This window comes from Lampris incognitus, chromosome 12 (assembly GCF_029633865.1).
Source record: "Lampris incognitus isolate fLamInc1 chromosome 12, fLamInc1.hap2, whole genome shotgun sequence".
Taxonomy (NCBI): domain Eukaryota; kingdom Metazoa; phylum Chordata; class Actinopteri; order Lampriformes; family Lampridae; genus Lampris; species Lampris incognitus.
Genome location: NC_079222.1, coordinates 22,430,247 through 22,443,396, shown reverse-complemented (window position 1 = coordinate 22,443,396; position 13,150 = coordinate 22,430,247). Strand labels below are relative to the sequence as shown.

General features: G+C 44.5%; 1 protein-coding gene across 1 annotated transcript in view; it reads right to left on the bottom strand.

Annotated features, from left to right (window-relative positions):
* LOC130121572 (astrotactin-2) overlaps positions 1-13,150 on the bottom strand; it is a 570,216-nt gene that overhangs the window by 35,673 nt on the left and 521,393 nt on the right. The window contains exons 19-20 of the mRNA XM_056290419.1: positions 10,739-10,872; positions 7,715-7,863 (exon numbers count right to left, since the gene is read on the bottom strand). Coding sequence (XP_056146394.1) covers positions 7,715-7,863; positions 10,739-10,872 — 283 coding nt within the window. The remainder of the gene's footprint in view (positions 1-7,714; positions 7,864-10,738; positions 10,873-13,150) is intronic.

Sequence of the window (13,150 nt, the reverse complement as noted above, 5' to 3'; positions counted from 1 at the left end):
GTTTGGCTTCAGTTTTTTAAATGTCCCTTGGTTGATAACAGTAGCGTCAGCCCCCGTGTCAATTTTAAAGGTTATTGGTACATCACTTATTGTTAAACTAACAGTCCAATCTTCCTGACTGCTCTCTTTGCCAACTTCTCCCAGAAAGTACAGCTGTTTAACCTCTTCAGTGACTTCTCTCACCGCTTTAGAGTGACATACACGCTCCCAATGTCCCTTTTTATGACACTTGTTGCACTTACTGTTCGTTGCAGGACACTTCCGCTCATCGGTGTGCTGCGTCTTGCCGCACCTCCCGCATTCATCTACTTTGTTGGTTGCAGGACTGCTGCCACCATGACGCTGTCCGCCCTTTTTGTTTTGGCGTCCGTCCCGCCGTTGGACAACATTGACGTTAGCCAGCTGGGCCTCTGGTTGGTTAGCTTGGAGGCTGAGCTGCTTTGTTATTGCCTCCGCCTGGCGCACTTGTTCAATGACTTTCACCAGAGTAAGGTCCGCTGTGAGCTGGAACTGACGGGAGAGCACCTTATCTTTTATGCCCACTACCAGACGATCTCTGATATGTTCATCCCTCTTGTCCCCAAACTCACAGTGTTCAGACAGCTCATACAATGTCCGGATGTACATCTCCGCTGTCTCTCCTGGCTGCTGGCTACGTTGATAGAAGCACGCCCTCTCATGTATGATGTTACGGCGGGGAATAAAGTAGTCGTCGAACCTTTTCAGTACGATATCATAGTCCACTTTATCACCCTCCGCCGCGAAGTCAAACGAGCTGAATATCTTTTCAGCCTCGCTGCCCATTGCATAAATCAGCGAACTCACTTGAATCTCCCCGTCGTCTTTATCCAGCTTTGTCGCGAGCCTGAAGCGCGAAAACCGTTGTTTCCACTCCCGCCATTCAACGGGGCAGTCAAACTTGAATTCACTCGGCGGATTAAACTTCGGCATGACCACTCGTGTTCCGATACACAGACTATTCTGACACCATGTAATGTCCGTAGACGCCTTGTCTTACTGACATAAGAATAATTCAAGAACGAGCCGACTTCGTAGGTTCTTAACTGTGTAGCTTTTACTAGCGTTCATCCGACATCTTTCTCTGGAAAATCTCTGGAGCACTCGCTATACCAAATGGAAGGCGGCAGAAAGCATACCTCCCAAATGGGGTGATGAAAGTGGTGAGCCCCCTGCTGTCTTCATGCAAGGGGATCTGGTAAAACCCACTTGCTGCATCCAACGTTGTGAAGAACTTTGACCCTGCGAGCCTTGGCATTATTTCCTCCATAGTGGGCAGCACGTATTTCTCACGTGGTGTACAACTTGAAAAGAAAGACAGTTTAGATGCTGTACTAAAGCGGCATTCTGCTGTGTTCTCGGATGGGTTGGGTTCAATGAAAGACATTAAGGCGAGAGTGACTCTTAAACCTGATAGCATACCCAAATTCTGCCCACCACGTAATGTGCCCTATGCTCTGAGATCCAAAGTAGAGGCTGAACTGACCCGCCTCATTGACCTTGGCGTGATCTCACCAGTGGAGCATAGTGACTGGGCCACACCCGTAGTTCCTGTCAACAAGAAGGATGGCACGGTGAGACTTTGTGGTGATTTCAAAGTCACCCTCAACCAAGCACTCTGTGTGGACAAGTATCCTATTCCACGCATTGAGGATTTCTTTGCATCGCTAGCTGGAGGTCAACGCTTCAGTAAACTGGACTTGTCAAACGCATACCTACAGATGGAAGTAGTGGAGGAGTCGAGGAAGCTACTGACTATTTCCACACAAAAGGACTTTTCTGCTACAACCGTTTGCCCTTCGGTATTGCGTCGGCACCAGCGTTGTTCCAGAAGGCTATGGATCAAGTGCTCGTTGGATTGCCATTCACGCACTGTTATCTCGATGACATTCTGGTTAGTGGGCCAGATGAAGAGACCCACCTGAAAGCCCTGGACGACGTTCTCACGAGACTGGAGGAGTATGGTCTCCATGTCAAAAAGGATAAGTGCATGTTTTTCCAGGAGTCAGTAGAGTATCTAGGTCATATCATTGATGCTGCCGGGCTCCACAAGTTGCCAGAGAAGGAACGCGCTGTTGTGGAGGCACCGGCACCCACCAACGTTAGCCAACTACGCTCGCTCCTCGGAATGATAAACTACTATGGACGTTTCATCCCAGACCTGGCAACCATCCTGCAACCACTGAACGCACTGCTGCACAAAGGGAAGAAATGGCAGTGGACTACAGCTTGTGAGGCAGCGTTCCGAAAAGTGAAAGAGCTCATGGTATCTCAGAAGGTGCTAATCCACTACAACCCTGAGCTGCCCCTCCGTCTAGCCTGTGACGCTTCACCCTATGGGGTAGGGGCTGTACTCTCTCACGTCATGCCTGATGGTGTAGAGAAACCTATCGCTTATGCGTCAAGAGCACTCAGCAAAGCAGAGCAGAACTACGCCCAGATTGAGCGAGAGGCGCTGGGGATAGTCTTTGGCATACGTAAGTTTCACCAGTATCTCTATGGTAACAAGTTCACTCTACTCACAGACCATCGCCCGCTGACCTCCATTCTCAGTCCAGTGAGGAGTACGCCGTCGATGGCCGCAGCCCGCATGCAGCGCTGGGCGCTCCTCTTGTCAGTGCATGATTACACTATAGAGTATCGTAAGGCTTCAGCACATACTAATGCAGATGGACTGTCAAGGTTGCCACTTCCGGACACTCACGATGACAAGATAGACACCGTAGATGTGTTTTACATGTCACAGTTAGACACACTACCAATCAGTACCACTGATATCCGAAACAACACTAGATCTGACCCTACACTGTCTCGCGTACTAGAGATGGTCACTACTGGACATTTTCCAAACACGAAAAACACAGATACTGAACTGTCTGTTTTCCTGACTCGTCAAAATGACCTCACAATCCAACAGGGATGCCTCATGTGGGGCACACGAGTGGTAGTGCCACCCAAGCTACGGCCCCGGGTGCTCAACGAGCTACATACAGCACACCCAGGGGTAGTGAGGATGAAAAGCTTGGCACGGTCGTATGTCTGGTGGCCAGGTATTGACTCTCAGATCGAGCTCCAGGCCAAATCCTGCCACTCATGCCAGCGTAGTCAGAGAGAACCGAGTCTTGCCCCTCTACATCCATGGATGTGGCCTTCCAGTCCTTGGGAAAGGATTCACGTGGACTTTGCTGGTCCATTTGAAGGACACATGTATCTTGTGGTAGTAGATGCTCATTCTAAATGGCCCGAGGTGCAAATCATGGATAGCACCACAGCAAGCAAGACCATCACAGTACTGAGGGGCCTTTTCAGTCGCCACGGCCTTCCTCACATTCTCGTAAGCAACAATGGACCCCAGTTCTGTTCTGAGGAATTCGCCACATTCCTGAAAGCCAATGGAGTCAAGCACATTCACTCAGCGCCGTATCACCCTGCTACGAACGGCCTGGCCGAGCGCTTTGTACAGACTTTCAAACACGCCCTCAAATCCTCCAGGGGCGCCGCACCAGTGCAACAGCAGCTCGACACATTCCTGTTGACGTATCGCAACACCCCGCACGCCACGACAAAGGAACCGCCGGCTATGCTGTTCACAAGGGGCATGCTACGCACGCGACTGGACTTTCTCAAACCCAGTGTGGCTGGGGTTGTTCATCGCTCTCAAGACTCGCAGCAGCAACGCAGTCAACAACACTCCAAGGCCAGACACTTTGCAGTCGGTGAGTCTGTCCTTGGGAAAAGTGGACACAAGGAGTTATAATGACTCAAATGGGACCAGTGTCATACGAGGTCAAGGTGGGAGCACAGGGAGTGTGGAAACGCCATGTGGATCAGATGTTGACTCGAACAGAGCAGGCACACGCGGACGCTGTCAGCTCTGCAGTCCACCTTCCTACCAGCTTCCCTATGTCACCTCAACGTAGTGCTGGTGGTACTACACGTCACCTCGGTACCCCTGCATCTCACACTGATGAGAACACTAATCCAGTTCCAGTGGCTATCGAGCCCACGGAGACACCTCACTCCAGTGAACCAGCTGGTGCTGGACCTACTAAGATAGCGGAGACTGTTAGACACTCGCGCTATCCGGTGAGACATACTAAACCACCTGCACGTAACTCTGCTGAGTAAACACATTGATAATGTGGTAAAGAGACTGAGACTTTTGAGTATAAAAATATTGGGAAACAAATACGGGGTCTGAATGTATACCGGAAAATAACATTGTTTTGAATGTACTTTTGGGAAGTAACATTACGCCTTTGTCACTTAATCTTTGTTCCGGGAAGTGATTTTTGCATTGTTGATGTACAACATATTTTAGTTGGGAGGAGATGTTATGTATGGATGAGGCTATTCTACCAGCGACCACTAGGTGGCACCTGTATTCTATATTGCTGTTGTCTGGGTTGTAACCAACAGAAGAAGAGTTCCTAGTAAAGCATGGAAATGAACAGCCGTGTGTGCGTTGTGGTCCCTGCATCGTGTGTGAAATTGTTTACACCATAGTGTTATTAGCCAGCTACATAATAGCATATTTTGCATATTTATGCATAATTATGCACAATTTTAATTTTCTGGGATTTTTCCCTTACTCTCTGAGACAATACCTACCACCTCCAAAAAGAATTAGGATCATAAGTGCTTTAGTTTTCGGTCCCGCTACCTACACTAACTAACACACACACACACTAACACCACACACACACACATTACGAAAATATGGGAGTTGATTGGCTGTCACATCTCACACCTCAAAGGAAATGAAATGAAAACTCATTAAATGAGTTGAGCAAGCTCATTCAGGGAAACTTGCTGACTTTTGACCAAACTGGCCTCACCCATATATTAAAAATACACCAATCACAATCACCCCCACAAATGGGCAGGTTATGTAGCTGGAGGACAAATGTCTGTGCTGCTCATTGATGCTGCTCCTGCTTGGCTGCAATTCACCCAGTTTCACCCCACATGGCAACTTTTTAGATCTTCTGTTTATTGTTTGGGGTATTTGTGCTCTTTGTTTTTGATAGATATGGTGCACTCTACAGCAAGTGTACTCTGCACATACAAGCACATCCCTTTAGCACCAAAGCCAGTAGTCTTATTGACACTCAGTAAAAAAGGTATACTTTTCTAATACCACAAATTGTCCTAATTCAATGGATCTGTCTTTGAATGTCTTTAAAAACCCTAATGTCAAATTTGTATCCATTACGATTGTTTTTAGGCAAATAGTAGCCTTGGGGACTGCAATACAATTATCATATAGACACTTCACTGTCCTATGCTTTGGTTAGGTTTTCTTGCTAGGACACAAAGCCTCAATTTTCCAAAAGAAAATTGCATCTCTTTCATTCAAAACAATTGAGAAAATTAAGTTTTCATCAACAGACAAATATGTTGCTATCAGGGCTGAACCTAATCTGCAAGGAGTATATCAAGCATAAGGGGACCTTGGGCATCCGGGTAGCATAGCAGTCTATTCTGTTGGCTACCAACACGGGGGGATCGCCGGTTCAAATCCCCGTATTACCTCCAGCTTGGTCGGGTGTCCTTACTGACACCGTGTCTGCGGGTGGAAAGCTGTATGTGGGTAGGTGTCCTCATCACTGCACTAGCGCCTCCTCTAGTCGGTCAGGGCAACTGTTCAGGGGGGAGGGGGAACTGGGGGGAATAGTGTGTTCCTCCCACACACCACGTCCCCCTGGCGAAACTCCTCACTGTCAGGTGAAAAGAAGCGGCTGGCGACTCCACATGTATTGGATGAGGCATGTGGTAGTCTGCAGCCCTCCCCAGATTGGCAGAGGGGTGGAGCAATGACCGGGATAAAATAGGGCAATTGGCCAAGTACAAATGGGGAGAAAAAAAGGGGAAAAATCTGAAGAAAAAAAAAACCCCAACAAAAACCATAAGGGGACCTTTCAGAAACCTAATTATGAGTGAAACTGCAATGCTCTCCAGCTACTGTATCTTCACGATTGTATGAATCCAAGCTTTACCATTACGTAGAAACACATTTAGGGGTCAGCGCTTGTGTGTGTATGTCTAGCGAAGGTGATGGAGGGACAGAGTTATGGAAGGACATGGTTTCAGACATGGCACTGAACACATCGGGAGTGCAACCAAACTAGTGTCTGAAGCTTCCACACTAGCTGACAAAGCAAAAAAAAAAAAAACAAACAAACAAATACTGCCACACTAGACTTGCTGTCTGGGCTTCAAGAGGCTTCTCAGAAGCTGCACTGGTTGTCTTCCAGCATGTCACACTACATGACATAAAACGACAATTTGTCATTTCTGACACTTGTTGTTGTTCACGATGCCTCATGTCTGTTAGGGCAGGCCATTACCAGGCTGAAACCGTATAGCTTGGAGAGGCCATTTGTCTCCAGCCTGACACCCAAGTCTATGTTCACTGCTGTCTCAATCCTGATCTCCCGTCCCTATCCGCTCACTGATAAAATAATTAATGTTTGTCTCACAGTGCCCTGCCAGCACTTCCCTGTCATGACCATTCTTTTGTAAACACACACACACACACACACACACACACACACACACACACACACACACACACACCATCCTCTGTTGCCATCATTTCATGTGTTTCCGGGTTCACACACCTCTAGTGGAGCTCTTTGCTTTCCAACTATGACTTTGTGGTATAATTCCAATTTGTTCCTGATATGAAGGCATATCTTGCATATTTAAGACATTTCATGAAACATAAAAAAAACACAGTCAGGGAGATAAAACAGCTGACAGAGAGAGAGAGAGAGAGAGAGAGAGAGAGAGAGAGAGAGAGAGAGAGAGAGAGAGAGAGAGAGAGAGAGAGAGAGAGAGAGAGAGAGAGAGAGAAAGTGAGTGAGACAGAGAAAGAGAGAGAGAGAAAACAAAGGATAAAATAGCCACATAAGACAGTGATTTATAATCTCTATTTAACCACCTTTATTGGTGGAAGACTTGTAGCCGTGACTGGCACATTGAAGGGTGAGTCACCCACACCATCTGCCTGTCTCTGCCTCACCTCTCCCAGGATGCCTGTCTATGGCTGCCTGCGCCCTTGCTCTGCTTTCTGGTACCCGCGCTTCATCAGTGCTCCTCCCCATGGGTGATGGATGGCCTGTCCCTGCTACCCAATGACTAAAGCTAGCTACTTCCAGAGGACCTCATTTCTCCAGTGTTATTAAATTCCTATTACCCAAGGCTCTTACTAATATCCCCCACCCCGACTTCCTCACAACTACCAGCACCACTTCTACACCCCGTGATTCAGGAGTCTGCGTCATCCTCTCCCATTCTGTTTCTGTTCTCATTTGATAATTTCCAAATGTCTTCCTCCAACTCTTTCACTTTGCTCACTCCATCTTTGAGTCGTTCATTCCAATTAACCACTTATTATTCTCGAAGACTATGACGTTTCTCTCCTCTCTGCTTTGTCTCCATTGACTGAAACAAGGATATTGACTGAGAATCTTTTTCATGTTAGCGCAAAAGTCCTGATGACACGAGACTCACTATATTTCACACTGACTTATTTCTGTATACTACACATATCTAGTGCATAAGACCTAGTTATATAAGAATGGATGATTTTGACATACAAGATAAATCAATTTTACAAAACTACTTTATTTATGAAATGTATTTATGAATTAATATGTGATTAAACTATATATGAAATTTTGCCTACTACCTGTGTAGACCTCTGCCTCTGAAGGGTCCTCCACTCGCTTATGTTGGATGATATAATCAGAGATCTTGCAGCCAATTGGGGGTTCCACATCAACCCACTCCATAGCCACCATTGTGCTGGAGGGCTCCAGGTGAGGGGCAAGGCGCAAGCTAAAGAGGGAGACAAAGAAAACAGAAAAGAGAGAAAGAAGGAGGGTAAATATTAATAAGTCAATTAGTAAACCTCCTAACTGCTTACTAGTCTTCTGGTAGGTGCAGAATTTGAGGATGGAAACGACTTGTCTGTTTTTGCATTTGTGAGTGGTAGATGATTAATTAGCTTGTCTTTGAAACAAAATCCTATTTTATAATTGTCATGAATGAATGACTGAATGAATGAATGAAACATTCACTCATTCTTTAGGAAACATTGGTATACAGTTTCATGTATCAAAAATATCACATTTAATTAATACAGTTTGGTCAGGGAATATACATTTTACTTTCCAGTTGTTAAAGTCAAATTTCAGGTCTTTGAAGAACAAAGTTGACATCAAGTCAAAAGGTTTGACTTGACTTTCAAATACACTTGGCTCATATGTCTCCATTGCATGTTAGGTCTGATTAGAATTTAACCTGGTTATAAATACCATTTTAGTAATACACTTAAAAACTCAAAGACAAAAAGTGTAACTGATAATTTTCTGTCATTATTTATTTAGTTTTTTCATGGCGAAGTCCAATATAGTCTCTGGGGGCACTGGCAAATTTAGGTATAGGTGACATGGGGAGCCGCCAATGGCAGAACCTTGCCGGTGATGGCATGAGGCACCTGTACAAAAAAAAAAAAAGATTAAAAAAAAATGGAATAGTGACATTTGTGCAATCGGTTTTCTATCGCTCATTTGAATGTAATGTCACTGATATTAATGATATTATATTATGTCACCATGCGGGTCCATTAATCTTATCGGCATGGTAACCCTGATAGGAAGGCTACTGCATGGGAAGGTCTCCCACTCAGAGGTACAAGATGGGAAGGGGATAACTTAACCTCAGTTCAACCCCCTGGAATCCCAAGGTAGGGGGGAATGGGGAATATATAAAATAGCACACCTCTAACTTTGTATATTACTAATACAACTAGTAAAATCAGTCACACTATGACATGCTACCAAATAAACCACTATTAATTAATCAGACATACTACATTTTTTTCTGGTTTGTTTGAAATCATTAAGAATAATATAAAACCAGTCTGCACACCGCCACGGTGAATTGTTTTAGTCTTGACTCTTGGTTGACAGTGCTGGGGGATGGATAACGTATTGATGCTAAATCACAGAAAGTTGAACAGTTCATCTGGACTGGACACAGTATTTACTGAGAGAAACATTTCATCACTCAAGTGACCACTTCAGTCTCAACTGACTGCAGGTACCCCCAACCTTACAAACAATACCGTAGAATAATGACCAGAAACAATGATCAATTTCAAGGTCGTTGTCTTATTTGGTCCGAGGATAAAGCAGCTGTGTTGCTTGATATTTGAAATGAAGAGGACTTAACATGACAGCTGTGGAGGACCTACCTGTTAAATGTGTTGTGCAGGATACAAGACCAGAGCTGAGGAAAGCTGTCAATGGAGATGTCAGATGACCATTTCTTGCCTGGGAGGCCCATAGCAGTATCTGTTGCAATAAGGGTCTTGTATATTCTAGATTTCATTTTCTTCCCACCCTCAACTTGGGGAACAATGTCTGTTGAACATTGTGATAGTTATATGAGAGATGTAAGTCTAGATTTGATCAATGACTCCATCTATGTTCCTAAACTGTATTGTGATTATTGCTGTTTTTGTTTGGAAATAATAAAAAGTGGCAGGAATGAGCCATCTTTTCTTTTGCAGTCTTTATCTCCCTGTTTACATTGGTTATGGAGTGAAGTGTTAGTTCTGTGTATTTTTGTTTTGTTTTGACAGAGAGACAGTTCTTTGTCAAATGCTTTTTAACAGACTTCTGTTGGTAGTTTTATTCTTGGCTCACTCCAAAGTCAGTGTTTTAGACCTGTCTAAATCTAGATCTTGTCTAGATTAAATAATAAAAAAAAAAGGTGGTGTAGTAGAGTTCAGTTTGGAGACTGGGAAGGTAAGGGTACCTTCATTTATGCTGAACCCCTGTTCCCCTGTATGGGGACAGACACACATATAGTACTGTAAACAAGTTGACATTCACATGAACACAGATACACTCTGGCCTCATATCTTATAATGTCAATATCGCTATTTTTTCAAGATATTGTCTTTTACCTTGATGTGGGTTTAATGTCCCTCATTTCCTGTAAAACATTCTGTGGCCACACAGGATATTGCAACCCAAACCCTGAAGGTGGGTGTTAACCTCACCAACAACTGTACCAGTTTGGCTCCATTGTGTCTATAAAAACATACAAATTACAATATCATCTAAAAAATGTAAAAATCATGACCTGAAATTTACAATTATAATTTGTCTTTTAAGGTGAGATCATACAGCTGATGGAGCATTAAAACTAATTTAACTACGACCCGGAGTCTTTATTATATTCTAAACTAACTTGTTTAGATTGTCCTTCTACAAACACAAAATATCACGCATTATAGCTTCATAAATTATAACTATATAGTATACAAATAAGCCTGTTGTAACTTATTGTTTTACTTTTCACTCTGATCTTGGCTTGATTTTCAAGGTGGGACCGATTCAACTTTATTTCTGTCTCAGGGTAAGAATGGCTAGAAAGCATCGCCCACATCAACCCCCAGGGAATTATTAGGACACCTTCAGTGAGAGATCACAGCCTCATGTTCTTGAAGGGGGTGTAAGGGCCGGCTGACAGCAATTAAAACCTTGAGGATTGTGCTTGTGTTTATAACTTTTAACAAGTGCCCTCAGGGGAACGGAATAAGAGTCAATGGGTTTGTGTGCATGTGTGCATCAGTGCACGCATCCATGAAATTAATTGTGTGTGTGAACTCCTCGGTGTCAGTATTCATTGCCACACTTACATCGGTTGCCTAAGGGGACTGCAGTTGGGAAGGCCGTCGTTGCTGAAGGCACTCAGGTCGCAGCGACACCAGTTGTCAATGACATCGCCCTTTCCAGCACACCAGTATGAGCTCATCGTGGCACTTTTGAAGGCCTGTGAAGGGTAACAGGTGAGAGACATGCAATTATCTCTTGGTACATGCACTCCTCCTTCTGCTCCTCCCCTCATCATCCACCTACACCCACCCCTTCCTCTGGTACCACCGTGACTCATCCAGGAACCATGAGCCCCTCGGTCCCAGCACACACACACACACACACACACACACACACACACACACACACACACACACACACCATCCCCAATTAGCATTAAGATCTCAGTAACATTGGCAGGCTTACACTTGACATCACAGCCGCATCCCTCACTGCTGTGACTTTTCTTGCAAAGGTGAGAAAGCTATGAGAACCACCCCCAAATATATGTGTGTGTGTGTGTGTGTGTGTGTGTGTGTGTGTGTGTGTGTGTGTGTGTGTGTGTGTGTGTGTGTGTGTGTGTGTGTGTGTGTGTGTGTGTTTGGTCTGTGCTATGTACTACAGCCCTCTCGGTCTCAGAATGAGACAAAATGAGAGAAGGTATACCGGATACACAGACCAAGAGATACAGGTTGGGACTGATGGTAAAAAAGAAAAATAGACATTTGGCCTCTTAGTCTAAGAGTTTCAAGGGTTTTGAAAGAATATACTTGTTCAATCTAATAATGTAGAAGTTTTGCCAACAAAAAAAAAAACTCACAATATCTTCATGGTTACGTGCTTCTTCATCAACAGGCAAAATAATAATAATAATAATAATAATTATAAAAATAACACTAATAATAATAATAATAATAATGATAATTGGCAGAATCTCTGCCATTCCCTAAAAGGAAGCAAAATGTCAATATTACCGTAAAGGCAATAAGGCATTACGTCAGTGCTTTTCCTAAAGTTGCCGGCATGGTGGAGAGGGTTCATGGGAGTTTGTAAGCACTCTGGCTCCCCCTGTCACACTGTGGATCAATGGAGCACTTAAGTTATTTACGTGCTCTAATTGGTTGGCAGTGCCTCTCTTTGCTGACAACTTCGGAGATGTGCTTGATCATGGTGAAAAAAATGGCTAACAGAGACACAGGAACCATGCGGAAAAATTATCACTGTGGACCAGGCCTATGAAAACAAAGCCAAAGGAAGTCGCTCTTTTGCCCCAATAAGCCATGACATTCCTTCATCTAAGAGCAAAGGAATAGACGAGACTGTACACATCTTCAAGGGGACCATGCACTTGCCTATGTAAACACAGACACACAGACACACACACACACACATATTCCAATTAGTAACTGACTTCCACAATTGGCTTTCCCCTTTCATTGGAAAAACACCAGAGAAGATGTCTGACATGGGCTGATTAGTCGAACGGACATCTGAGATGAATTTGGGCACAGCCCTAACCAGAAAGACAGACGGCATAGCCCACACATGGGTGGGGATATGCATCCAGAAGCTGATGTTAGTATTTCCAAAACACTGCATTGTTAGATGTAGAGGAGGCTAAACAGTCTTTCATGGGAACTGACTTCCTTTCAATATCACTCACTCTCATTCACCGCAGCAGATACTGCTGTAAGTGTACAAGTCAGCCAAGTGAAAGACGGCCAGTAGGAGAGAGTCTGAAAAAGGGACAATGTGGTGGGAATTCAACAGTGAGCGTTATGGACAGGTGGGGTTAGGGTAAATAAAGAGGATTGAGAGATAAGAGTGAGAGAAAGAGGTGTAGAGCATAAAAAGGAAGATATGAAAAAGGACACTGAAAGTATTCAAACCAAAGCCCCCCTTCGGTAGCTGATAGGATCAGCGGGCCTCCAGTGGTCGAGGCTTTCCCCTTATTTGCTGTGCAATGCAACCCTCTCTAAATCAGCCTGCTGAATGTGGAGTTATTATAGGGGGAGCAAAGCACTGTAATCCATGGGCATGTAATAACCAGCTAGAAAACAGAAAAGAGGAAAAAGGTTATTACCTTTCTCTCCTCTTTGCTGAGCCCATGTGGCTAACTGTTGGCAGAAAACAATAGCAACAGGGGTCTTGCCACCTAATGTAATTGTAAGCAGGCCACAGACAAACAGAAAAAAACCTGGACCTTGGGCCTAGTTATGAAATGAGAAATGACCTCTGTTGCTTAGGGGCAAGAGAGAGAGACCGCAGGACCGCCATGTGTTTACCACCACCAGATTCCTAGAAAACCCCATACGGGTCTGTGCACTTGACTGCATGGTGGCACGTGAAAAATAGACAAAGCGATTACCACCGTGTTTATGTTTGAGAAGTAATGCAAGCCAGTCTCCACTGGGTAAACAGGGAATCTAATTGTGGCTTAGAGAAGAGAGGTGGGA